Source organism: Simochromis diagramma, unplaced genomic scaffold (assembly GCF_900408965.1).
Source record: "Simochromis diagramma unplaced genomic scaffold, fSimDia1.1 OVJJ01000381.1, whole genome shotgun sequence".
NCBI classification, from domain to species: Eukaryota; Metazoa; Chordata; class Actinopteri; order Cichliformes; family Cichlidae; genus Simochromis; species Simochromis diagramma.
Window position 1 is genome coordinate 164,439 of NW_024386737.1, and position 27,560 is coordinate 191,998.

General features: G+C 40.9%; 1 protein-coding gene across 2 annotated transcripts; it reads left to right on the top strand.

The window, feature by feature from the left end:
- Positions 1-977: 977 nt before the first annotated feature.
- Positions 978-27,560, top strand: LOC120716928 (DNA-binding protein SATB2-like). 2 transcript variants are annotated; one of them, XM_040004771.1, is made up of 13 exons: positions 978-1,181; positions 2,589-2,648; positions 8,942-9,187; positions 11,472-11,657; positions 15,911-16,037; positions 16,693-16,816; positions 17,769-17,871; positions 20,521-20,571; positions 20,811-21,331; positions 21,425-21,637; positions 21,809-21,961; positions 23,667-23,858; positions 25,750-27,560. In XM_040004771.1, exons 3-13 carry the CDS (start codon positions 8,953-8,955, stop codon positions 26,386-26,388), a joined length of 2,544 nt encoding a protein of 847 aa, XP_039860705.1. In that variant the 5' UTR covers positions 978-1,181; positions 2,589-2,648; positions 8,942-8,952; the 3' UTR covers positions 26,389-27,560. The 2 variants fall into 2 exon arrangements, with proteins under 2 accessions (XP_039860705.1, XP_039860620.1); XM_040004686.1 differs by lacking the exon at positions 2,589-2,648.

Genomic DNA, 27,560 nt, shown 5'->3' on the forward strand with positions numbered 1-27,560 from the left:
GACGGTGTATATATGTGAAATAAATAATGGGGAAAGTCCAGGGTTTTATTGCTTTCCTTAAAAGCAAGGGAGATAATATTCCCCATTTATCATCTTGTAAAGACAATGGAAACACAATGAGCTATAATCCAATAGCATTACCATGTTACACACAGAGTACAGCAAGCTCCCCGTGAAGCTGTCCCGGGTTTTTATAATCAGGGACCACAAACTCAAGAAAACGACTTGTTTTTACACTGTGAGAAAAACACAGGAAGACGGCTGGACACCAGTATTCTCCGCTGAATTTTGAATTGTCCGCTTCATAAAAAGGCCTAGCTTTCCATCAGTTTAGTGCATCATGTGACCATTTCTTTAAAGCTTCGCTGAAGCGTTTTGCTCGTCTATCTAACACCAAAGCATGGAAAACTCTGTGTAGTATAGAAGAACAGAATTGTGGGTTAAAGAGACATAAAGACAAAGACAGGACTTTTAAGCCTATCATATATGAAGGAATCATCTCTGTGTCTTTCATTTATAGATCTCTATCTCCATCGCATCTACTTCTATTTATGAGCCGCACGATTTCTGACATTGCTTCCAAGATGAACTTCTGACATTAATCACCTTTTTCTGCCATCATCCTGTTTCCACTTTTTCCTCCCCGTCCTCCTGTTCTCTGCTATCGCCACATCTGGATTATGAATTAATGACTAACATGATCACATTATTCATTTTAGTTTGCAGCTTTCGAGAACAAAGAAGTGGCTTATTTTACCTGCACAGCTTTGTCCATTTCTTTGCACTTGTATTTGCTTTACATTAATTGAGGCTAAAACTGTGATCTGGGGGCAGTAATAAATGTGACTACTGTATTTTCTTTCTGATTTAATGTCATTCTGTCTCTGAGTTTCCCTCCCAGACCTTCCTCCCTCCCCTTTCTTTCCCTCCCTGCCTCCTGCACTCTCCCCTCTCTCTCACTCTCTTTGCATGTGTCATTTTACTGCTCTTTACTCAGCCCGCCAGCAGCAGTCTGTCCTCATCACTCCTTGTCTTTAGATCTCCTTGCTCGGTCCACTGTCGTGCCATTTGTCGCCAGGAAGGGAAAGCGGTGGAAAATTCCTATTCTCTCAGGCTGGATTCACTTGTTTTCACCAATGGATGGAGTTTATTCCCAAGCGCACACAGTGACTTCTTGAAAAGTGAGTTATTCATATTCGAGTAAGCAGACATAAAACTTTGGCAAGCTTAAATGGGTAGAAGTTGAAATGATGCTTTTAGATGTTACCAAAAGTTAAGCAGTTGTTACAAATTATTAATGACATATTAAAACCAAAGAGCTTACAGACTGAAGTTTTATGGCAGTTTTGACTCATGCTTGAGGACAATATAGCACCAAACTCACATATTTATATGTAAGTAAGCAGGTGCCAGGCTGATAGAAGTCATGGTAGTTTATCTTTAAACTGTCAATTGTTATTACAATAAAGTAAACACTAACATCCCTCACAATCATGTTACAAGGAGATATTAATGGGTTTTAACTTGGGGAATATTCTGAAGACTTAAAGTACAGTTTTAAGCCTAATGTAGTTATTTAACAGCTTTAGCTTTTGATTCTCTATTTTAGGCTCACATTGGGAAAATTGTTGTTTCTCTTATCATGTATCAATACCACCCCTTCTCTTTGGCACATTTGCTTTGCATAGTAAATACATGTCTATGATGCGTCTTACTATTTTTTAAACAGTTTATTTATAACACTCGTTTATTTTTATGGTGCCATAATAACTGCTAAACACTTGTGTGAAGGAAGTTCACCTCCAAACCCTCTATCTATCCCTCTGTAAGCTGGACACATCCTTCCTTTTTGAATAGTTTTGGGACCACTAACTTCTAATAATTCTTCCTTCAGTTTTCTGTGCTTTGAAGTTTGAAGCAGCTTTGCATTTTCCCACCACTATTAAATACAGATGATGGGTGACTGTCAGTGATTTCTAAGAAAAGCTGGAAAGAAATGAACATGGATTCATTTAAACAAAGTGGCCTATTCTTGGTATAAAATAGTTCTTTTATGACCTCCATATTATTTTAAAATGGTAAAAACTAATAAACCACACCACAAACACTCCCTCACTGTCAATGCAAAGGGTTAGCTTAATTAAAGCCCCACTTAATTAACACGTGTATTAGCCGGAGGCCTTTGCCAACAGGCAAAAGATGCCCTCTCTTGAATTAAAAAAAAAAACTTAAATGAACATGCCTTTTCTCTAAAAAACGAATATTCCTCTCTTCACTTTGGCAAGCCGTCAATTATTTTAATATCCTTTTGTTTAGCTGACCTCTTTCACGTAGGCGCCTTTGGTTAAACACAGCTGCAGCTAATAAAATTAATAACTCCAGCACCGTTTGATTCACTGTGCCGCTGAGCGTTAACAATAGCGCCGTTTCTGTCGGTGTTCACTGGCGTATATTGTCAGTAGTGGTTCATTTAGCACACCTGAATCAAACGGAGCCATTATTAGCCTAATTTTATTAGCTGCAGCTGTGTTTGCCCTCCTGCCACAACAGGGCCAGAGAAAAACCTGCTTTTTTCTTCTTCTTTTCAGAGCTGCTAATAGCTGCTGCTGTTCCTCTGGGTGTAAGTTGTAACTTCAGACGACAGTAGAGTAAGTAATAATGTGGATATGTATGCCGAATTAATGATGAGTTAGCCAGTATTTAAAATACTGCAAATTTATTAATAATTATTCATAAATAGCTGTTATTTAGGAGATTTTGAGAGAAGAGAGGAGGGGTTCTGCTGAAACAAGCTATAGTAGCTGACAGGAGGCTTTTAGAGGCAAATATGTCATATTAAGTATGGCAACATAAGGCGTGTGGGGAACGAAATGTGTTATAAAGTATTTAATAATAATATTTATTCGCTAGTATAAGTGTTAGATAGTGGACTTTAAGAAATAATTGGCTAAAATGCCCTCAGTGTGAAAATTTCACTGTACAGGAAGAAAGGCAAAGTAAAAGTTTTTTGTTGTTGTTTTTGTTGTTGTTTTTTTTAAATAGGGAGTTTGTGTTAACGGGAAAATGATTTTCCACTTAAAGGAGGTTTTTATTTAAGTGGGATACATACAAATACTGAGAGCTTCCAGACCAGCATTTCCCCTCTACAGAACAGAGTCACTGTGTGGTTTTCTAAAAAAAGCTTCTCATCTCTTTTTTTTTTCTCCAAGAACAACATCCCTTAGTATGATCTGTTCCTTATTCTCTAAGTGAGCAAGCAGCGATTGGAAACTATATGTTTGAGCCATGTTAGAGGCTCCTGGTGAGATGTAAACTTTCTTTTTAATGTGGTTTTGCTGCTAATAACTATTAACCATAGTTGCATAATCCTCATAGTTTAGTTTATCTCGGTGGGACAATCACAAGTTGTCGTCCTGTACAGCTCACATGCTATAGGTATTAAATGTGCTTGCAATGAATTACGTTGAATCTATAGCATTATTACACTACTCTGGTCAAGAGTTCATCTTCTGATTGAAGCGGTGTGTTTACATGATGAGATTATTGGATATGCAGATTTTAACTCTTGTCTGTCTACATATTTAGAATATAGATCCCGAAAGCATCTTGAGGTCGTTAAGACCCTCGCCACAAACATTTAGGTGTCACCAGACCCCAATCATTTCAGCTAAATACAACTCAGCTTGGTTTTAATCTCCTGGGCCATCAGGTTTCAATCCAGTACCCCTACTCTTAGAATTCACAGTTTAATTCATTAAAAAGCAGTTAAAGGCCCTTTAAGCTCTGCTTTTACGCACACTCCCTAAATTAGAGTCTGCTGGAGGTTTTCCGTGTGTTTCTACATGATTTGTCGGTCGAAGGCTACTGAGTGTGACTGTACATTTGGCCTCCATGTGCGCTAGTAAAGAGTGCGTGCTGAGAGTGTGTGGTCTCTGAGCTGTACTCCCACCGACTGTGTTGCTTGAAGTAGTTTTAATGTGTGTATGAGTGAGTAAAAGATACTTTACTCCAAAAAGCAGTGTACAAAAGCTAACTACATCTTACCCCCTCTGTTTTTGATATGAATTTAAAGCATCAGAGTAGTAAAATGCTGTTTCAGTTACAGCTCTGAAATATGTGAGACTCTAGTCGGTTCCTGTCTTTAAAATATATTCACGTGGTTCAGCATAATCATACAGCGAGCTCAAGAATGTGTAGTCACAGTGGGGCTGGAATATGCCGTCTTCTTTATGTACAGAAGTGATCGATTAAGTCAATAAAGGCCTCTCAGCCACACTGATGTGGTGTAAAATTTAAAATGGAGCTTTTCTTATAAACTTATAGGCCATAATCAAAGTTTACCTTCAAAATAAGAGTCTTTTTGGGCCTGCACCAGGAATCTTTAAACAACTGACAGCAATTCTTTACTGAATAAATTGCTGGGCCTCGCCACATGGCGTGCACCCACACACATCTGTATCCCGGCACATTGCATTTAAAATCAAACAGGTATTACAGCATGAGGCCAGAGTTGTTTTTACATATGCATTCGATGAAGAATTTAGGAACTGTCCCCCTCCTTTTTTTGCCTCAACGTTCAATGGAGCCAATTTTTCCAAGGGTCTTATATCCAATATGGATACATGGTAGGTTAAGCGGTTTGCTTTCTTTGGATGAACTGCTCGATTTTACACTCTGACACGTGTAAAATATAGAAGGAAAAAATTAGTCCAGTCATAACCCGAATGTGTAAACTATGGTCTATGGGTCACAATGCGAGCTGAAGTAAAGGGTTCATCAAGAGAAAATAAATCTGCAGGAAAAATAAATGTTAGGTATCTTTTTATTCTATTTTCTGACACTTTATAATTGAATTCATTGCAGTAACTGTGTTTGATGACTAGGATGGCCGATGTTTATCACTATGAGCTTCTGGTTCCTCATACACAGCAGAATGTGTTCACACAACTCACAGTACTGTGAGCGCTGTGTGGCAGCACATGTAGCAGAGCAGGATGACGTAGGGTCAAATGGTGGCGTCGTATCAAGTTACTAGTTTGAAAAATGCTTTTTTGGTGAGTTAATAAACAGTGAGAGCATAGTTTTCAGCATATAGAGAATATTTCTTTACTCCCTGCCAGCACTGATCAGATAGCAGTGTTTTAAAAGCATAGCAAACCAAAACATTATTCAAAAAAGTCTTAAAAATTGTGTTTAAATCTAAACTGATTCCTTTCACATCCTGTGTGCTTCGCCGTGATGCCTCCATGTCCACATTACATTTTTTTTCAAACCTCAAAGCCATTTACTTTTTTCTTCCCACATTTTATGTCTCCTCATTAATGACTTAAATGTGCTCTGGTTAGTGGAGAAAATGTGAACGAGGGAAAGGGGCTGATTATAATCCATTACCCCAAATATTAAAAAAATGTGCTTATTAAAAGCAGACCAAACTCAAATTGAGAGGGAGAGAGAGCACTTTGTTGTTTTAAGTTTACATGCAATAAAATCAGAATTCATTAAAAAAAAAAAAGGTCTAATGTAGAGTAACACTGGATGTACTGGAAAAATAAAGATTGTGAAGAATTGGATCGGAGAAGTTAAGGCGTGAGGGTTTTATTTTGTGTTTATTAGACTGACATTTGACTATTCTCACTAAAGAGCACGGGTGCAAAGAGCACGGTCTGGGTTTTCTCCACAGGGTTCACGATGAGAACCTGAGTTCAACACTGAGCATAGCTGGTCCTTTCCAGGACCAGGTGTGAGGAGGGTGCTTCTGCTTGTTCTTGCACTGGGGACTGGGGTCATTTGTGCAAGCTCCTACTAGATCCTGTAGTGTTGTGTGTTTTAGTGAGTGTGTGAATAACTGTATGTAAAATGTATTCCAGTGTTGTCACATTGACGACAGTGTTATACTGTCTGTGAGTGTGTGTGACAGCGTGACCTTCAGCTCAAATGTGCAGATACTACGCTACAATAACTACATTACAATATACCAGCTACACAGGCAGACTCCAAGCATGAACCAGAATAACTGATTGCGCTCAGTGTTTGCAGCTTCTGCTTGCAGACATGCGAGCACGTATAAACTTTTGATGGAGCTGAACCAGACAGCTGAGTGTTAACATGCTGTGAGAGGATGTATATTAAACAAAACCAGAGTATTTCTTTTTTATTTACATCGAATCAAATCAAAAGGCAGGAGAAAACCAAGCTTAAACTGTCCCGTGTGAGAGCTGAAAGTTTGGCCGTTTTTGATGTCGAAACACTCGAGGAACACTTGCATGTGTCATTTCACATGATGTGAACAGAGAGACATAGTTGTACTACTTGAAGCCTTAGAAGGCATCAGACAATAGAAATGAGATGCTGATGTTAATAGATCTAAGACGCCTGCCCAAGTGAAGTTCAGCAAATGCAAAGACGAGGAATCCGTTTACAGGACCGTTGAAACATTCAGGACTTTGTCTTCTGTTTCCTGGTCCAGTGTGGAGGGGCCTCATTGTGCTCCATACATTGTGATTCTTTTATTTATTTTTTCCTCGTTTGTGTTGGCCAAACTCTTTTAATGGCAGCTATTAATTTTGCATGTGAGTTTTATTATAATAATGTGTCACATTTGGCGCAGACTCGCGTGTCACTGCCGACTTTACGGCCATACCACTGAAAACCACACAGCGTGAGGAAAAATACAAAGCTGTGAGCACAATTGAGCAGCGCCGAGTCTATTTAACGGCGCAAGTTGGATTCAGGTTCTCAGCTTATTTCTCATGAAGCTTCAGCAAATGTGAATATAAGAGGACTGTTGTTTCTGACAGCACAACAGTGCAGATAAACCTTTTTATAGTATACAGAAATATGTGTAAACAGGATGTTTCTCATTCTTCTTTGTTAACAATCAGTTGTTTGTTACCATGTGCCATAAATCTAGAGTGTACACACTTTTTTTTTTTTTTAATGAGCCTCAGCAATAATTGTTTGAATGCTTTGTGCAAGATTAGGAACCCATGAGGACGGATTTGCAGTTTAAGTGCTTTCAGTCACATCATCGTGTTGCTTTGGGCCTTCTTCGCTTTCTTTCTTTCTTATGATATGATCTCATGTGACCAGTTGCAGTGCCGTCTATTGAAGTGATTGCCAGGAAGTGTGTTAATTGTCGTTTAGTCTAAGTTGTACATGAGTATATTGATAGCCCATTGATGTCTTGCGGTTGTTAAACTCATCTAACTTGCTTGCTTGCGCAAATTCTTTTAAATCTGTACAAAAATGTGTAAAGTGCAACAGCAGTTACTTCCTTTGTTGTGTTAACTTCACCTCGTCTTGTCACTCAGAGTTATAAAACACTATATAGTATTGTAACCTCCCCTTAGGTCGCACAGTGTCACGTCTTGTGATTTCATGCTGTGTGCTGTGATGTACTCCGTCCTCTCCTGGTTTCCTCTATCGTGTCCTTCCCTGTCATGTTGTCTCACATGCTGTCCGTGTTATTTAATCGTGCGCATAACAGTTGATACTGGGTCTACCTCGAAGCAAAAGTAGGCATCTCATCTTGAATATTATTTGCTATAATTTTATCCTCTCCGGTAGCAGAGTGACAGGAACGTCATAGTCGCACCACAGGAACTCCAGGTAAATAAGCTAATCGGACTGTATATTGGAGAAAGCGGCTGCATATTTTAGCATATTAATGAAAGCAAAACAGACTTTTTATTTTAATATTTATTTAATATCTTGATGTTTTTTAGACGCAGACTGAAAAGACGGGAATAAAAGTCAAGCACATTCGCATAGTATTGCAAAAGATGACCTCATTAGCATATAGTGATGTGTTCTGCAGCAGTGTGCAGTTTAAGCTCTTGTTGTTGCTTAGAAGAGGCTCGAGCGATTTGAAGTTAAGAAGAGAGTAAATGTAGGCATTTGAAAATTACTACTGCGTAGCATACTATTTTTATAAAGTACAGTTCTGCTTATTTGCATCCACAGTATACAGTGTGCACTATCACTGTATTCATATGTGCTTTAAGCACCTTCACGTCTTTCATTATAACCTGTTGTGTACTCCTGTGAGCCTAAACAGCGGATAATAAACGGGTCTGTGTTTAGTCTGTTGTGGTCGTGCCTGCCTCACTTCTGTGTAAATAAGAGAAAAAAATGTGTTAGCTGGATTGACTGGGCAGGGAAGGAACAAAGCCAGAGTGGTTGATGAAACAGTCTGTAATGGCTCTACACTGTCAACAATGGTAAAATAAGAAAGATGATATAGTTGATCTGCACGCTGTAGATCAACTATATCGTGTGTTATTTTTGTTTTTTACGATTCTTTTATTTTAGTGCTGTGGGTTTTTCTTTCCATCGTGAAGAAAACACTGGAAAAGATGACAGTGCAAGCTATTTCTGCATATGGTAGATCTCTGGACCACCTGAATGTGTAATAAAATGAAAGCTGGCCCACTTTCTTTGAAGGCTGCAAAGTTTGGCTAATTCTCAGGAGAAGCTGTCGAGGACAATTACTGTAACATCACTGTTACTGACTCGTTGTTTCAAGGATCTGTGATTTGCAGTTTTTTGATGAGGTTCTTCCTCCTCATGGTGTAGTTTATGCATTCACCTACTAAATGAAAGCTCCCTGGTTAGATCCTGGGAGGATGCACAAATACCTGTGGGATTGTGTCAGGAAGGATGTGTAGTAAAGTCAAACATGTGGCACTACCTGCTGTGGGGACTGTTGGTGAATAAGGGTTCAGCCAAAAGTAGCTTCTGTTGTATTTTTTTTAAACCTAACTCCAGACTGGTGAGTTCATACAAAGACTTGTTGTATTTCATAATCCACCCATGTGTCTCTTATCTCTAGGTTGTTAATTTCGGCCTCACTGCTGTAGAGCTGTTACTGACTAATTCATGTTGTAGTTATTAATCGCTGTAGATTCAATTGTGCTAAAGCAAAGCTCTTGTGTGTTGCCAGCTTCACGGGCTATGCTGTGTGTTCCTCCTGGAGTTTGCAAGAGGATGGAGCAGCGTGGAAACGCAGGGGGGGAAGCGGAGAGCCCCAGCCGTCAGGACCGCGCCAGCCCAGAGGAGATGGGGGAGAAAGGGGAAAGTCCCACTTCCAGCGGTGGTCTTCAGTGCAAGCTGAGCCGTATGGAGGTCAATGGCAGCCCAACAAACCCACGAACCCGACAGAACTGCACACCGCTGAGACCACTTGGAGGTGCGTTGTTAACAGGATAGCTCGATAAAGGTGTACATTTTTATTTTTAATAAAAGTCATTTTAGTGTTTAAAGCTGTCAACAGACAGTGAAAGGAGTTAATAAACATTTAGTGGCTCCAACTCTGTATTGCATTCTCTAAGGAAGTTCTATCAGTCTCCCCAAATTCTCTCTATGCCATAAACACACAGTAAAATGCTACACTTGAGCCAACTTGGTCTAAACGGTCAGACAATGAAAGACACCCAGCAGTCCTGCCACAACTGCCTCATTTAAAATGACTTTTATCCTTAAATTAAATTCAGCAGTGTAAAGGGAAGATAAAGAATCTCTTAAGTGCTCACTTCCAGTTTTATTCATTTCATTATTATAAATGTATTTACATCAATTTTATTAACCTCAAATCAGAATATTTGGTATTGCTGCTTGGTTAGTGATCATACATGTTTAATTATTTTTATTTATTTTTTACTTCATGCAACTGGACAGGTGACAAATGAATGAGTCCATTTTTGAAGGTGAGCTCGGCATGAAAGCCTTTGACAGGAAGTTGTTTAAAAATGTATGTCAGTCTAAATCTTTATGATATCTTGTCTACGGCGTGTTTTCCGCTCCGCATCAGTGTACTGAGCATATGAACATCCAGCAGGCTTGCTACTGTGTAAAAACTGCTTTGTTCTGAGGCTGTCCCAGCCTTAATCAAAGAGGATATATGTAGTAAAATTATCACTGCATACTACTTTCTAGCTCATTCGTATGCTGTAATGATTGGATATAATGGCTAAAAGACACAGCCATGGCTCTGGTGGCAAAGCAGGTTGTCTGCTAATCACATCACAATCGCGGGCATGGCTTTGAGAAAGAGACTGAACCCAAGTTTCTCCCGCTGGCAGGAAAAGAAACGCATTGTAAAGAGCTTTATAGAGAGTTTGTGCAACGTCGGCTCAGGGATAGTGTTACAGAGCAGAAGGTACAGAAAACACTCAGTCATAGATGCCCATTATTCTCTCATGCAGTTGAAAACATCATCATGCATCATCACACAAACACTGTAGCGGAACATACACGCACACCCAAACACACACACACACACACACTGCTGTGTTACCTCCCTCCACCCTTCCACTCAGCGGTCTGGTTATTGGCTGATAGCGTGCCTGATGCTGCTGCGGTTTGGCTCCGGCTGATCTGTCACTGGTCCGCACACTGGGGGAGAAGGATTGATGACTTGTTAATTAGCAGCTCCTGTGGGACAGACGAGTGGACTGGATGGGTGTGAGTGGTTCTGTGCTTTGAGGATCTCTAAGCACTTATCCGATAACAAGTTCAGACTGATGCATAGGAATCGTTTTCACCGCTAGAGTCGTGGCATCGCTCCTGAGCGCTACATGCAGCAGTTTAATAGCGGTTCTGGAAACAAGTCTTAACCCTTGTGGCTTTTAATATGTGGTTCAAACACAAATACAGTTGTACAATCTTGCACTGACTTATACTGACACTGGCAGCTGCCCAGTGTAACACAATGAGACCACCGAGCTGCTATAGTGCAGCAGCGCTGACGCACTAAATACTGAGCAGACAAATTTGTTGAACTGTGGCTGTGAGCTTCAACTTCTGGAGGAATCCCTGGAGAAAGTAATTTATAACATCAAGTTTGTTTTACTCCCTGGGATGAATTTCCAGTCAGTAATGTAGCATTAAATCTTAAATATGTCCACATATCCTTAGCCCAACAGGGAGGACTTAACATGTTTGAAAATGTATTATTTTTGTTATCTACGTATTATACAAATAATTGTAGACCTTTTATAAGACGAGTAACAGCTGTTTTCTTGACTATAATGATACATTGTGTTACAGCAAAAAAGACATTTTCTCTGTCACCATTTAACAGAGTAAGAATATCTCCTCATTGATAAGAGGGAGGGTGGGAGAGGGGAGTGCTCAAGCATTTGATAGTAATTGCTAAAAGGGTAAACTCTCCCACACCTTAACTGCTAGACCCACAGCAACAGAAAGGCCCGGGATGGGAAATCCTGAAAAGATTTATTTTCTACCTTTCACCTGTAAAGTGCTGAATCTTGTAATATTCTGTTTGTCGTGCATATCATGGAAATCTTCTCCCCTGCTCAGATAAAAACACATTAACAGGTGGGGTAGAGGGAAACACTGTGAAACGCTAGTGAGGCCTGACCTGCGATTTCCCGTTAAATGAGAGGACCTGGGAAGTGGGTGAGCTACACATTAGCGCTATAACTTTCTCCCTCTCTGTCTTGTTGCACCAGGTTTGATGATCCCAGTCTACTGTGTGGTGGAGCATGCAGACATGGGAATGGCAGGCAACTGTGAGGGGCGTAGTGACCGCCACGCCGAGTTTGTGTTGGTTCGTAAAGATGTCCTGTTCACACAGCTGGTAGAGACGGCACTGGTTGCTCTTGGATACTCGCATAACTCAGCTGTGCAGGCACGAGGTAAGCAGTGAGTGTGGGTAGGTCTGAAAAGGTAAATTCATGTGGTTTTCAGATGATTCAGATGTTACTCACTATGAAGGACATTTAAACTTAACTCTGTCCTTGAAAATGAAACATAACTGATTTTTAAATTTGGCTCGTTGCCCTGTCTATTTGGGCACATCTCCTGACACTGCTAGTATTTTTAGTCTTCTCTGGAAGTCCCATACTGACCGCTTCTTGGTCTGCAAGGAGTACGGGAGCTCCTCGAAACAGTGACTCGTCAACTAGATTTTCATTTGTTGGATTAAGGATGAAGTCACTGAGAGCCAAATCTGTAAAGCAGGACAGGTGGTGTGCACAGATAATGTTGGTGTAGCCAAAAATTATATGGTGGGTACTGCAAATAGTCTCGTGTGTCACAGTTCAGGTGGTTTGTACCAAATGTTCACCCTCGGATCCGTCAAGATGTTGGAGTAGAAAACTTGATTCACAATCTCAGGCAACGTCCACACGTACCCGGGTATTTTTGAAAACGCAGATTTTTCTATGCGCTTGCACCTTTTGTCCAAACGTAAACAGCGTTTACGGTCACTGAAAACAGAGATTTCTAAAAACGCCTGCAAAAGGTGGATATTTTCGAAAACTCAGTTTTTGCATTTACGTGTGGACGAGAAAAACGGAGAAAACGCAGCGTCAAAGGTGTGCGCCTTTTTTGATGTCACACTGTGCGCCACGTTATTGTTTCGGTGAAATGAATTTCTACAATACTGTTACTGTTAATTTTACTCTCTGCAGTGTTTAAATGCTTACATATACACACACAGTTACTGTCCCTCCACACATACGACTCGGTTCTGCTTCTATGCCCCAGCTTTGTTTACGATTTCCCACCGAGGCTTCTAGACTTCTGATTGGCCAACATTTCTACACGGTTAGGAATCTAGCGCCACCTGCTGCTTTGGCATGCTCCTAGCAGCGTTATACTTCATTTCTGCGTTTACGTGTGGACGGGATTATTTTTTAAAACGAAAACGGAAAATCTCAGTTTTCAAAAATACCCGTGTACGTGTGGACGTAGCCTCAAAGTCAAGCTGGCTGGGACATTTCCCGGGAATAATCTAAAAGTTGCAGTTGCACTAGAAGTGATCCAGAGGTGCAGACAGGTGTTCAAATTTAACCCTCTCAAGGCAGGCGTTGCAGATTTGCAACAGTTAAAAACTAACAACCTGATTACCCCACATACATACTTTATGAGTTTTTTTTACTCAGAAGTACCACTGCAGGACTTGGTTGTGCATTAGCAACAAAAAGTTTAATTTGAGCCTGAGAGGGTTAAGATCATACCTGGGTTTATAAAATGCATTTCTAAATGTCTTTAGACATTTCTCCCTAAACTTGCTTTAACCTGCTTTCCCTAAACCTGTCAGTTTAGGGAGCTAAATTTAATCCATAGTTATTTTGTTCTGTCTGTCTCCTCTCACCCACAACCAATCACTGCACATGGCTGCTGCTCCCTCAGCCTGGTTCTGCTGGAGGCTTCTTCCTTCTCACTGTCTCCAAGTACTTGCTCATAGGTTGTTGGGGTTTGCTATTATTGTTTTCTATTATTGTAGGGTCATTACCTTACGATATAAAACACCTTGAGGTGACAGTTTTTGCAATTTGCCACTATTTATATTTAAGAAATCTCACAGATGACATGACAACGAATAGCAGGCAAACTGCAGCCCTGACTTACAATTTAAAATCAGTAAAGTTTATCCACATAAAACTGACACCTCTAAATCTGAAAGACTTACTGCTCCTCTAAGAACATCCAAGACACGAGGGGATCTACTGTGAGCATCTTCAGGGCTTTAACTTCCCCTTAAATGCCACCCGGACAGCAGAGTAGTGAAAACAAAGCCAAACTGTAGTCATGCCAGATCTTTTAAATACAAATTAAAAAACATGATCGGATGTTGAATAACTTGAAGCCTCTTCAGATGTGAGAAACATGCGTTTGTAAACTTCTCTGTTATTACACGCTGATGGGAAGCCTCATGCCTTACTCATTATTACCGCCCTGTTAGTTATTTGAGTAATTAATCCAGCAGCAGCTGAATGAAATATTACTGAGTGGGGGTTTTCCACATCGGTACAGTGAGTACTGATGTCGCAAAACTCAGGGACAGTCACAGGAGCGGTATTTACCAAGAAAGTATTTTCAGTGATTCACTACACCCACCTGGCTGCGTGGCGGTTAAACTGAACAATAAATCTATGTCTGAAAACCCCAGACCAGCACCAAAATTCATAGATCAAAACAGGAGAGCAAGCAGCATCCAGTTCAACTGCATTCACACACAGAGAGAGACACACTCACTCTCACAGAGCTGGGCAGTTTGAAATTCCTGGTGTGTCCCATAAACACAGGGTACTCTAACCATGTGGCCGACGCCCTACGACCCCCCTCGCCTGTCCCAAATAGCTAGGTTTTGTTCTGAGAAATAAGCCTTTTCTTTTCAAATAAATAATTTTTGGCTGGAGTCATGCATTTTTCCCCCGAGTGTGGTCACGACCAAAATTATACAGAGTCTCTTCTGCGATTGAATTGCATCTTGCATAACTTTGACTGGATGAGTATTTTTAAACTCTTCACTGAATGGCGCAGGGCTTTTTTTTTTCTTTAATTAACTTGCACATTATGGCTAATTAAAAAGCAGCTATTTCTTATTTGGAATATATGGTTAAGGCTCGGGTTGTAACGTGGGCTTAGGTGCACTGCTGAGAAATAGTCTAACTAAATTTAACTTAAGGTCAAGTTTTTGGAAACATTCACTGATATTACAAACTGAAAAATGACTATTTTTTAAGGTGTTTAAACCACTAGTGGATCCCTTTAAACAACCCAAACTTTATTTTAAGAAGGAAACTGCACTTAACATAGATTATGTCGGTACCCACTTATTTTTAAAATGCTTAAAATAAAATTTTACGGTACCTCTGAATCTCCCAAATTGCTCCTTGTGGAACACGTAGCTCCTTTAGGTGTCTATTTTTTTTTTTTTCTCCATAAAACTTTTCCTTGCTTGATAATTAGATGAAAATGACTAAAACGGCCTTTTGTTTTATTCCATGTGTGCTGCTTTTTGGTCATCAGTCTGTTAGTCATCTTCAGTTAGTTACCATTTTTGTGTTATCTTGTTGTTGCATTGTCAAAAAATGTCTGTATTCGTAATCTTATCCCACCTACAAAGTTGTGATTTTTGTTGGATACAGTACTCTGATGTGTGTCTGTGCGGAAAAAATGCAGGGAGAAATGCACTGGTGTGCATGCAGGTATGTTTAATAGTGTATGATGTGACGTCCATCAAGAATCCAGTACTCATCTTTTAGAGCTTGCAGAGTCATATGAAAAGATGACAGAAAATTGTGTTTAATATTTAAGCTAAATCTCTGATAAACATCCTTTTGCTCTAACAACAAAAAAAAGATTTGTTTTTGGGTCTGTGTGGAGGAAGTCGAGCCCTCTTCCAAAATATGTAGTGCAAAATCTTACTCTGCGCCTGACATGTAGACAGATACACTGATATGAGGTATTGTTTGGGCTCTAGGGAAGACTGCAGATTGGTACAAGGATAAAGCCCAAACATCTGCCTGTCAGCAGTAATTTAAGCTTTATTCACGTCAATTGAGAGTTTTAAAAGGTTAAAGTAGCATCTCAGTGAGTAGTTGACCACATGTGAAGGTATCAATAATTTTAAAGACGTGGCAGATCTAGGAAACGTAAAAACTGCCAGTTATCAGAAGATATTCTGTTAGACAAGAGAGCAATGACCTCAGTGTTTATTTGGAGCATGAACATCAAAACAGCGCGCCCATTCTCAGCCTGCTCCAGACCTAATGTTGAGCTGATTTTACATTTCTCCTCTCATTAATCAACTGTGGAGGCCAAAGAGAACACACTTTGTTCTTTGCCCCTATCACCAGCATCCTCATGCAACACACACACACACAACTGAGGCTGGCAGGCTAAGACTAGACAGGGTCTGTGTTTGATTTAGAAGATCCTAATGTGATTAGGTCTGTTTAGATTTGCACTTCCAGTCACGGCCGTATGAAGGCCAGGGGAATGTTCAAATCATGATGATGCTCAAAGATTCACCACGAGTTTAACCAACAGGTCAAAAAGCACAAACAGATTGAGCTGTTTTTAATATATTGACGGGAACAAAACAGTTTAACATGGTAACTTTTAAACAGTGATTGGTCTGTGTGTGTGTCATCAGGGATCATTAAAGTGGGCCGGTGGAAGCCGATGCCCATCCACTACCTAACGGATGCTCCGGAGGCCACGGTAGCGGACATGCTGCTGGATGTTTACCACATGGTCACACTGCGGATCCTACTGCACAGGTCAGCATTGTGTATTGCAGATTGTAAATAGGAATCCAGGTGTTTGGTTTTTTTTTTGTTTTTTTTTTTTTTTTTTTTTGTTTTTTTTCTTGCATCCATGGTGAAGCATCCCCTCAAAATAAGTACCAGGCACACCAACTGACTTGATTTTGTTCATCTAATTTCATTTTGCAGAGTTTTGGGGCACTTTGCAGTAACAGAACTGCAGTGTGTGTATCTGCTGCGTGTGCTTGGTGGACATATGGAGATGACCATATGTATACACTGTGCACACAGGCCAGCAGCTCTGGTTTCACTGGGAGCCCAAAAGTACAGTTTTACCCATCCATTCATTATAGTGGCGACTTTTAAGAGTTACAGAATAAATACACTAGAATAGAATCATATTCTAAGCATTAGAATGCACTATATACATTTTAATAAATTACGTTATTCATCATATATGTGCAGCAGGTATAATTTATATAAGAGATTACTTTGGAACGGGCAAAATGCAAGAGGAAAGCCTCTTACAACCAGTGACTGCAGAAAACAAGGGTCAAAACTAGTCTTGTCTTCTAAATGCTTGGATTACATCAGATTCCTGTTTGTTTCTTTCTGTAATCAGCACTGCTCTTGAAAGAGTGAACAGAAAAGTTTTGTCATTTCCATGTAGCTTTGCCCGGCTGGAGGAGCTGCCATCAGACCAGTGGACCCACGCCACCGTGAGAAACGCCCTCAAAGAGCTACTTAGAGAGACCAACCAGAGCGCTCTGGCAAAGGAGTGTCCTCTCTCCCAGGTAACAGCTTCATAACGCTGTCCAGGCAGAGTTCAAGCTCAGCAGGAGTTTCACTGCGTCATGGGTCCAAATCAGACTCGAGTCGCTCTTTCTCTGAATAAGCTGAATGTTTTTATGATTTTTAGGTAATCCATTCAGTCACTGCATATTACTCACATTAGATGGTGTAAACGGAACATTCAAAAGAATTAGTTTGCTAAGTCCCAGATAATAAATGCTTCATACTTCAGGTTTTAGCACCCATAAGCCACAAATGTGAGCTATAATCAGCACATGCAGGACATATTTAGATGTTTCTGCAGGTTGCTTGATATTCAGATTTTCTTTATGATGTGTTGTGATGAACTGAACACAAGGACAAAGTTTAAATTCCTTCTTTTGCCTTTTTTTTTTTTTTTTTGCCGTTTTTGTCACACGCTTATTGATAGCCAAGATGTATTTGTCTCTAAGCACATGGTTTCATCATCAGTTCACCACACGCTTAGTGCAATGTGTAATCTGAGTCGCGCGCACACACACACACACACACACACACACACACACACACACACACAAATATTGGTACCATCCCATGGGAAAGGATGCAAACACGCACACCTCAATTATCCTGCTCACACACACCCTGCAGTCATTAGAGTCGAGAGTGTGTCATTTCGACTTGTGATTTATACATAAGACTTAGTCATGATGTAATTAGTGATTAGGGGAAGTGTGTGGGTGGTGTGCATTTGCAGCTTGACTCATGTGACTTTTAATCCTCAGCGTTTCCCATGTTGAGCTTTTGCTGGCGTTTTTGCATCTCTTGCTCGGTATAAGTGGCCAGTTGTTGGTCATTTGCGGAGACTTGAGATTTTTAATCAGTCTGAAAGACAAAGCTGTTGCTTAATGGTTCAAAAATTTTGGCTAACCCCATGAATGACTAATGTATTTTGTCAAATTGTCTCTGTGTCAGAGTATGATCTCAGCAATCGTCAACAGTTCCTACTATGCCAACGTCTCCACCTCCAAGTGCCAGGAGTTTGGGCGCTGGTACAAGAGATACAAACGCATCAAAGGTAACTCTGAAGCCTTACTCACATTATCAGGTAACTGAGTGTAATTAAGGCAGTCAGTTTCCTTTTTTTCTTTCTTTCATTGTTAAGCAAGCTATATCTGCAAACTAGCCTCAAGCTGGGCACAGATATTCCTGCCCTAAAGTGCTAAAGTGAAGGTGCTCAGTGGGAGACTCGTCAGTATTTTTCTGATTATGGAACAATGTTGCATATATTTGTTGGCTGTCAGAGACAACAGCATGCAAAGTCTAATGGGACCACAATGTAGTTAATTAGCTGCAGCTTGTGTGCCCTCACTTAGATTATGACAACTGAATGCTTTCTAAGGCCCTGGCTGAAATGCTACAGTTTGAAGCAGGAATGAATTTGTCCCTAATTATTCTTTTTAAAAATGAATAATGACATTACGGTTGTAAATTGGCTTTATGATTTACCAACTGATTCCCCTGGTTTTACTAACGCTGTTGTTTTAAAGTGGAGCAATGTTTAAGACAAGATAAAGGCTGATGTGATTTTTAAAAAGGTCACCTTAGTGTTTTTCCTGCTCCGTGGTAAAGAAGCTCATTACGTGAGTCTTTGGCTATCGGATCAATATTATAACAGTTTGTCAGGGAACCACTTTGTACGATGTGAAAATCTCTGGGTGGTAATTTTCCACAGTGAACACTTTTGTCTCAAAGAAATGTAACTAATGATGTTGTTAACGGACTGAAACAGACATAGTTTCATGTCATTTAAACTTTAACGGTTAATTCTGTTTTTGTTCCTCGACTCTCAGAGTTGAAAATATCCTTAATTATCTTTAATAAAAATATAAATAAGGATATTTTCAAAAGTGGAAACTACACCTGTACCTTATAGGAACTATCTCTGCATTTATTGGTTGCGTTATTTGAAAATGTAGCCATCTTTAATATGAGCTTTGGTTATTGTAACAGTCTATATATTTAATAAAACACGATAGAATTTAATAGAAACCCAAATAACAGGAGAGTTTTGTTGACCATTAACATTAGAGCAGGTTTTAGGTGTGAGTATGAAGGTGTTTCCCCCAGAGGTTAAATCAGAATAGCTGATGTTTGTTTTCCCGGGTTGATTCCACACATGCTTTTCCTGCCACAACAAGTAAAAATGACGAACACGATAATGAGGTCATCTTGCAATCTTTTTGTTTGGTTTTTTTTTTTTTTAAAGGAAAGCTGGTGACTAAAATGATATTTTTTACGCAGCAGTGAGCAGAAATGTGGCCACACATGGGTTTTTTGAGTGCCGGATCCTTGTGTGTATGTACAGTTCTGGTCCTCACTGCCAGGTGTTGCTGCAATGTAGTGATTATATTTTGAGTCTAGGTGTGTGGCTTTTGGTAACCTCCCGGTTAAGTGTCCCCCTCCTGCCTTGTTAAAAACTTTTACAGTTTTTTGAACAACTCTCCTGAACCTCAGCCACCAGCTGTTCGGCTGTTTATACTTTATTTGCTTTCTGCTGCTTTGAAAACTCATGAAGGTAAAAACTGTCAGACACTTTTTTTAAAAAAGAAGGAACTGACACTTATTGCTAGTCACATCTCAAGTTAATATGACTCACCTGCCTTAATGCCTTCGTTTTGTGATCCTTTCTAATGAAGCTTTTCCATTCTTCTGTCCACCCCCTGTATGTGTCTGAGCACGTGTGCCAGCCTCTGTGTGTCTAATCTGCTGCATGAGACGTCTGTCAGTGACAGCTCTCAGTAGGAAGGAACTGTCACACATGGTTCACATTAATGTCACCCTTAATACACATGACAAAACTAAATGCTCTTAACTCCTAATGGAAAACAGCAGTAACCTCCCCCCCCCCCAACTCACACACACACACACACACACACACACACACACACACACACACACACACACACACACACACACACACACACACACACACACACACCAACAAAACACAGGAATAATACTTATTACACACACACAAGGTAAAAATCTGATGCCTGCCAAACCTTGCTGCAACTTTTTATTCCCTTAATAACCAAAAATGCGACACACAGCCAAACCGGAGTGGAAGCCTAACAAGAAGCAGACTTACGTGGAGAGGCTGTTAAAATCCAGGGGAAGAGAAAGAAAAGAGTTCAGAGGAAACATTCTTCACTTATTTGATAATCTTATCTGGTGAATATGGAGACAGTAAGTGAAAATAAGACCATACTTCAGCCGAGGTTGTGATCAGATCGTCCCCCGAAGACTAGAATTATAGTTGAGATGTTCACACTTTGAAATGATACAGTGCAGTTTTGTGACTTGGAGCAAAGTTTTGTGGTATTCTTGACTCCGGGTCCTGGACCTCTGGGGGTGCCATGACCTAATTTGAGAACCGCTGCTGTAAGAACTCCTGGAAGGATCCCTGTAGGATCTCTCACAAGCTCCTCTACTGTCACTGCTGAGGCTTGGATAAAACCTGAGCCATTTAACTTTTGCTCACACTGTCTGATGTCAGAGTGGGATGAGAAACATGAAGTAACCGTTAATGGACTGGATGCAGTGTAGATCGTTTTTATAAGTAAAGCATCATTGAACTACGTGGGTAATCATGTATGCAGAAACTAGGTTATTTCTGAAGAAACTGCTAACAGTCTTGGTCCTCTCGCTTTCATTTTCTTTGTAGGTGAATACATTGAAAAGATGTGGTCGTCACAGGAGAAGTCGGATATAAAAGGTACGCCCATCGTCTAATATGTTTTTAGTGGAATGAAAATTAAATACTTCTGACACTTACATTGCATATGATGCTCGCTAATAAGAAGCGTCTCAGAGTTTTTGCATGTTTTCTGTGTGAGATTTGTCTGAAACTTCAAACTGAATACCAGCAGTCTAAGAAATATTAACCTTTAACCCCACACCAGGATGTTCAATCCAGATATATTAACACAATATTGTATATGTGTGTTGACGTAGTGGAGCGGGATTTGGACCTGAGCATCCTCAGCCATCGTCCTCCCTCTCTCTTGCCCTCTCCCACCCATTTGGGTGGGTCCGGAGTTCATTCCCTTAAGAGTGGCCTCGGGGACACTCAGACCTCAACCCAGCCTCACGGCCTGCCTCACCCTAGTGGACAGAATCACCCCAGTCCTCCACTTCGTCCACAGGCTCCACCTCTCCTGGGCCACAGCGGGCTCCTGCCTCCCCAACTCCCCCCTCAACTTGTACGTCAACAGCTCGCGATGGCCCACCTCATCAACCAGCAGCTGGCTGTTAGCCGCCTGCTTGCCCACCAGCACCCACAGGGAGTCAACCAGCAGTTCCTCAACCATCCTCCTATCTCACGGAGCTGCAAGATCTCCGGGGCTGTTTCTGAGCCCAGCCTCAACTCCGGGGCCGAAGTCTCCTCCGACATTTACCAGCAGGTCAGGAATGAGCTGAAGAGGGCCAGCGTTTCCCAGGCCGTGTTTGCCCGTGTGGCCTTTAACCGCACACAGGTAAACGTGGAGTTAAGGCAAACGTGGAGACGATTATAAAAGACTTCATTCCATAGAATCTAAGAATGACTATTTAAATGTGTGCGTCTGCAGGGCTTGCTGTCAGAAATCCTCCGTAAGGAGGAGGATCCTCGCTCTGCCTCTCAGTCTCTGCTGGTCAACCTGAAAGCCATGCAAAACTTCCTTAACCTGCCTGAGAGCGAGCGAGACCGGATCTACCAGGAGGAGAGGGAGAGGAGTACCAGCACTAACCACAACCACTCCACCAACCACATCTCCAGTGCCAACACACACAGACACGCACAGGTACATGCACACATTTAAATACGAGCTCTGCACATGAAATAAAGCGCTAGCAGATTTCTTTTCAACTAAAACTTGAAAAATCTTACACTCTTATAGTCTAGCTTATCTCACTCACTACAGCATATCTTTATTTTTCATTGACATCAGATTGTGTTTCTTGGTCTTGTGTAGACAAAATGCAGCATGCCCGGCCCGGAGCTGCAGATAAAGCTGGACTCGCTGGTAAACATCACATCAGGGATCTATGAGGAGATCCAGCAGGAGATGAAGAGGGCGAAGGTCTCCCAGGCTCTGTTCGCTAAGGTGGCTGCTAATAAAAGTCAGGTCAGTCCTTGTTTTTGTTGTTTTGATTCTTTGATTTTCACAACCGAATTATACTCAAATCTGAACCTGTAATCACAGCCCGCTGCTGTGAACTTAGCCTGAACGGGTGTGGGCTGTAGGTGGGCTGCCTAAACTTGCATGTACATAGAGGGTTACACGTGCAAACCTGAGATAAAAATGTCTCAACATGAGTAAAAATTTCTGAGTTGATAATGTTTGAAGGAGCTGATGAGGGTGTAGTGTAGACGTGTGTGACTGTGTGTTTGTGCGAGGGCGTGTGCGGTATCTGATTACCCACTTGTGGCATACCATCATGACTCCATCCTCAGATAAACAATGCGGGCGATCGAGGGCGAGATCAAAGCATAGTCTGCTTCTGAAGGGGGAGACGGGGGAGGAGGGAGGGAGAGGGAGGACGCTATGGTTTTAAAACCAGTTTAAATATCTTCTGACAACAGACTACATTTATTATGAATACCGAGTTGGTGTGTTTGGGTGTGCGAGACTCGCTGAGAGATGCTTAAAAACTAAATCTGAAACGCTAAAGGATGAGAACACAGGACGAACAGAAGGATGCAAGATGGAGGAGAAGACAGACAAGATGATGGAGGGATGATCACATTATTACCATTAATTTCCAGGCTGAAGGCTGTGTATAAACAACAGCTGGTGGCAGATCCTGGGTCAGCCTAGCAGAGATAATGCAATCTTCACACACACACATGCGTGCACTCATTTGCAGGCCCCACTCATATCAGACTTTCCTTCTGGTTTTTCCTTCGACTCTTTGGGACAAACTTTGATTCACTCGTGTTCGCACATGTATAAAATAATATAAATAAATGTGTAAAATTGAAGAAAAAGTGACTCTGCTTTATTCACCAAGTATGTGCACATGCAGGGTCTCAGTGTATGTGACAGAACAAACAATAGGGGAAAAAGCAGCTTATATAGTACGTTTATATTTATATGTACAATGATGAAAAAGCGCAAACATGCTGGGATAAATTATGGGATAAAGAAGGGATGGATAGATGCTTACTGTATATACATAAGGACTTGGCAGTATATATTCAGTGTATATGTGTCTACAGTGGTTTATAGATATGTATACGTTATGCTTTGGTTCAGGTATGGTGGATATAAGTACAGACACTTTGCGACTGAAATCATTTTGCTTCCTAAATGAGAACGAATGTTACAGTCACCTGGTGTGTAGCCCTAAAATGTCATATTAGTCACCTACATGCCATAACAGCATTTTCTTCACAGGGAAATCATTAAACCTACCTGCCTTCAGTTTTGGAAAGTTGTAAACTAGCTTTAACTAAGCTCCTCTAGATAAAGTTTGTTTGGGGTTTTATTTGCATTGTAATTCAAGTAGTTCACTTACTTTTTAGCATTTTTGTGTAGGTGGTTACATTTAAAAGATTCTTTATTTATTTCACCATTGATTTTGCAAATTGCTGAAGCGTGTTAGTAATTATTTTTCTTTCATTGTAATTGCTGTAAACACCCTTTAATCAGGTGTCCACCACCACCAGTATTCCTTGGTAAACCCTCCAGATCTCAGTCTGGAAAATGCTCAGTACACGAGGCTAGAGTAGTTTTAATGCTTTCCTTTTGAGTTACACCTGCAAACAAGTGGGCGCTGCATTAATTTGTTTGATAGTAAAGACACAGCTAACCTCTCTTCTTCCTTCAGGGTTGGCTATGTGAGCTGCTAAGATGGAAAGAGAGCCCAAGCCCTGAGAACCGCACATTGTGGGAGAACCTGTGTACCATCAGGAGGTTCCTGGCGTTGTCACAAGTCGACCGAGATCAGGTGTATGAAGAAGAGTCGAGACAGCAGCACAGCGACAGGCTGCACACCGTCCTGCACATCTCGGAGCCGCAGGTAACAAACATGCAGTCAGTGGTCGGAGTTTGGCACCGCTAGGATGAATCGGAAAGTTTGTTTTGTGTTTCACTGAAGTGGTAAATGTGGTTAAAAATCCGAGGAGCAAAAGAAACGCGTGAAAATCTGATATTTAAAAATAGTCAGCCACTCGCAACCACAGCGCAGCCATGTGTAAGAAAAGACACAAATCAAAGTGTTTTTACGAGTGAGAAAATGGGAAAAGCAGCATGAGCGTTTGCTGTGCTGTGTCAAAAAGTTTCCTCTGTCTCCTCCGTCTGTCTGATCCCACCACCTGCTCCTCTTAGCAGCCCTCCTCTTTGTCATGTTTGTGTCCCATAAGTCATTGAAAATAGAAGTGGTAAATGACCAGCCCACACATTTCCTGCTAAACACTCCTCCATCCCACCCTCTCCCAAAAACCAAAATGCTCTCCAGTCTAGCCCTAACCTCAATATTATTCAGAACATAGCCTGTAATTATTGAAGCAGAGAAAAAGGAATTGCCATTATCTTTATTTAGGTCCTTTAATTTTGATGGACCACAGATTTATGGTGTTGGATTCCTGTGTTTGGGTGTGCAGGCCTCCCCACCCTGTTAATAAGCTCTAGTAGCGTGCTTGTTTGTGTGATGAATTTGGGAGTTTAGCGTGCATGTTGGCGGGTGATGGAAGCCAGTTGATCACACTTCCGCTTGTAGTACATTTTCTTTGAGTCTGCAGAGGGGCACGAGCTGAAATACGAGCCGAACAGTTCGCTTACTCCCGTGGCGATGAGGAGTGTGAGAACACAGAATGAGTAATCTTCAAATAGACTGCGACAGAGCAAACCGTAGTGTGTAATAGATTTTGATGTTTCAAAGCTTGAGAGTTTAAGAGATTTAGTTATTTATGGACAAATACGTGCAACCTTTTTCAGCATGGATGGCAAAGAAAATATGCCCCCTACACAAATCATCAAAAGGCAGTATATTTGTAGCTTTACATATAAGAAACATGTCTAAAGGGAATGATGAAAGTGTTTTAAGTGCTGAAATATTTTTCTCCTGTCTTTCACATCTAACATCTTCAGTGACACAAAGCAAAACAAAAATATAATCAAATGTCCTTTTTAACTGCTTTCAGTCACATCCTACTGAGTTTCTAATGCAGGAAATGCACATGTGATGCAGCTGTCTTAAAAAAGTTATTAAGAAAGTTATTAAAATCTACAGCAAAACTGCTAGCAAAAACCCGACAAACGGGCAGTTTTTGTGAAGTCTGTGTCACTTGTTCAGTTCACTCATGTATGAAAACACACATACATATGTTAATTTATCTTGTTCCTGTTTTTAGCTTGATTTCACTGTGTATAGCAAGAAGACAAAAACAAATGTATATTACATACTTTTTTTACTCTTCTTTGCAAGCTACATATCAATTACTGGCAAAATCTAAATACATTTTCATTAAATGTGTTTACAGCATGTACGTGATGTTGCCTTTTATTTTGAGAACAGTTACTCCACATAACATATCATTTGTTAGGATTTGAGTCTTATTTGTTCATATGTACAGGACACCGAGGAAGTTTTAAAAAGTGATAACATTTAACAGTAAATTAAAGAAATCATGACTCAAGGGCCACTTATTAACTTCATACAGTGTCAACTTTGTGTTAAGCTGCCTCAGACCGAGGTGAGCTGCCCTTGAATCGGCTTTTTAAATGTACATTTTTGGCATAGTTTTAAATGAACTGATATGGAAAATCAAGAAAAGGCAAACATTTCTGTTAAATAAGGTGAGACGGATCCATTGTCTTTGTTTTTTTTCTATTTTATTCTCGCCTATTGCAGATTAGGCGACACAAATCTTCTAAATGTTGTGACTCAACCTTTTTTATTTTCTAAACAGACCCTCCACAGGCAGCCCCTGCCACCGCTAATGGCTCCATCCCCAATTCATGATGAACCCCAGCCCATCCCCCCGCCAGCGCTGCAAAGCTCAGAAGATGGGCCTCAGCGCGGGGTGAGCCCTGGCCTCGGAGGTGGAGGAACAAAGAAGGCCCGGTCACGGACAAGGATTTCTCTGGAGGCCCTGGGAATCCTTCAGAGCTTCATTGGCGATGTGGGACTGTACCCGGACCAGGAAGCGATCCACACCCTGTCAGCCCAGCTAGACCTGCCCAAACACACAATCATCAAGTTCTTCCAGAACCAGCGCTACAACGTTAAGCACCACAGCCAGGCCAGAGAGCCTACCGCTGGGGAGGATGACAGGGAGAGCTCCAGTCCCAGTGAGGGAGGCGTCTGCACAATCGAGGGCAGAGGAGGGGAAGAGGCTCTCTCCCCGTCTGAGGAGTCAAGCGAGGACGGGAGAGGATCAGTGGAGGTGTTCAGAACAGAAGGAGGAGATGTGGGAGGAGAAGGTGAGGTGGAAATGGAGGTTGAGAAGGAGGAAGGGGATGATGCAAAAGCTTCAGGGCCAGTAGCTTCCTCTCTGTCCCCTTACAGCAGCGCGGACAGCCCCCAGTCTGGAGAGCAACAGAGATAACAGCAGCGACCACACACAGACAGCCTGTGAATAAACACAATTTTGTCATCACCTTTAATAGAGCTGATGATCAGAGCTCTCTAATATCTGAAAAACTTGGGAAAAGTATTTATGGATGGTTTGACTGAAAAGTGAGTCCACCTACCTTCAGAGCCAGTGTTTTTGGTTTATAAAACAGTGTTTGGGACAACGCTCAGTGCCACTGAGAGAAAATGCATTTCAGTTATGCCATGGTTTTTGTTTTGAGGTTGGGGAAAAGGCTCCATAGGACAACACGTCTTTGAAAATCAGATTTATTTAATTCTTTGAGTCGTTTTCCACTTTTTGACAGGATAAAAAAGAAAAACACTCAAGCCTTCTACATCTTAGACTGCATTTAAAACACAGCCCTCTTACTAGCTCTCCAAGTACATTTCCAACAGTTTTAGCAAAGAATGTGCATCTTCTTTGTCTGCTGTCGATAAAATGCAATAAATTTTGTATTTGCTGTACTGTTTTGATAAAAGGTGCATATATGGTTTGTATAAAGTGATTGAGTGCATGTTGCCCCTCTTAAATCCAACCCCATAAATACATAACTGCAGGGATAGAGGCTTACAGCAGGTCAGAGGAGCAAACTCTTACATGCCTTCAGGTTCAGGTTTCATGCACTTACATTGGGACCAAGGATAAACGGCACTGAACTGCATTCGCCTTTTAGAAATACAAGCATGCAGGGAAAAAATACTATAACCTCTTATTTTCAGATTTTTTTTTTTTCCCTTCTAGATATAATTTTTTTTGTGTTGTCCTTAAAATTATTTTGGAGATCCCTGCATTGACTTGTCTGTATGTGAAACTCAAAAAAAGCCAGTTCACACTTTGCTCCTTTTACTATTTATTACCAGCTTTGTATTTACTTAAATCTAAGTATTATTGTTGTAATTACATTTTCTTTTCTTTGCAATGACTACAGATGTCTTTGTAAATGGGACTAAAACATGCCAAGAGGACCTTTGGACTGTTACACACTCAACATTCAACTTTTTCTTAGGCTGAAAAGGAAAATAACTGTTTTTCTTTTTGTCGTTCTTTTTTTTTGGGACATTTATGTACGTTATGATGTAAATGTTGGTGATCCACCTGCAAAAGTGAATCTGCCATTAAACTGGGATGCAACCACTGTCACTTTA

Excerpts from the sequence above, each read along its gene's own strand:
- LOC120716928 (XM_040004771.1), top strand. The coding sequence starts at position 8,953 with ATGCTGTGTGTTCCTCCTGGAGTTTGCAAGAGGATGGAGCAGCGTGGA. Across the intron at positions 9,188-11,471 it reads ACCGCTGAGACCACTTGGAG|GTTTGATGATCCCAGTCTAC; the intron begins GTGCGTTGTTAA and ends TTGTTGCACCAG. Across the intron at positions 20,572-20,810 it reads GGAGAAGTCGGATATAAAAG|TGGAGCGGGATTTGGACCTG; the intron begins GTACGCCCATCG and ends GTGTTGACGTAG.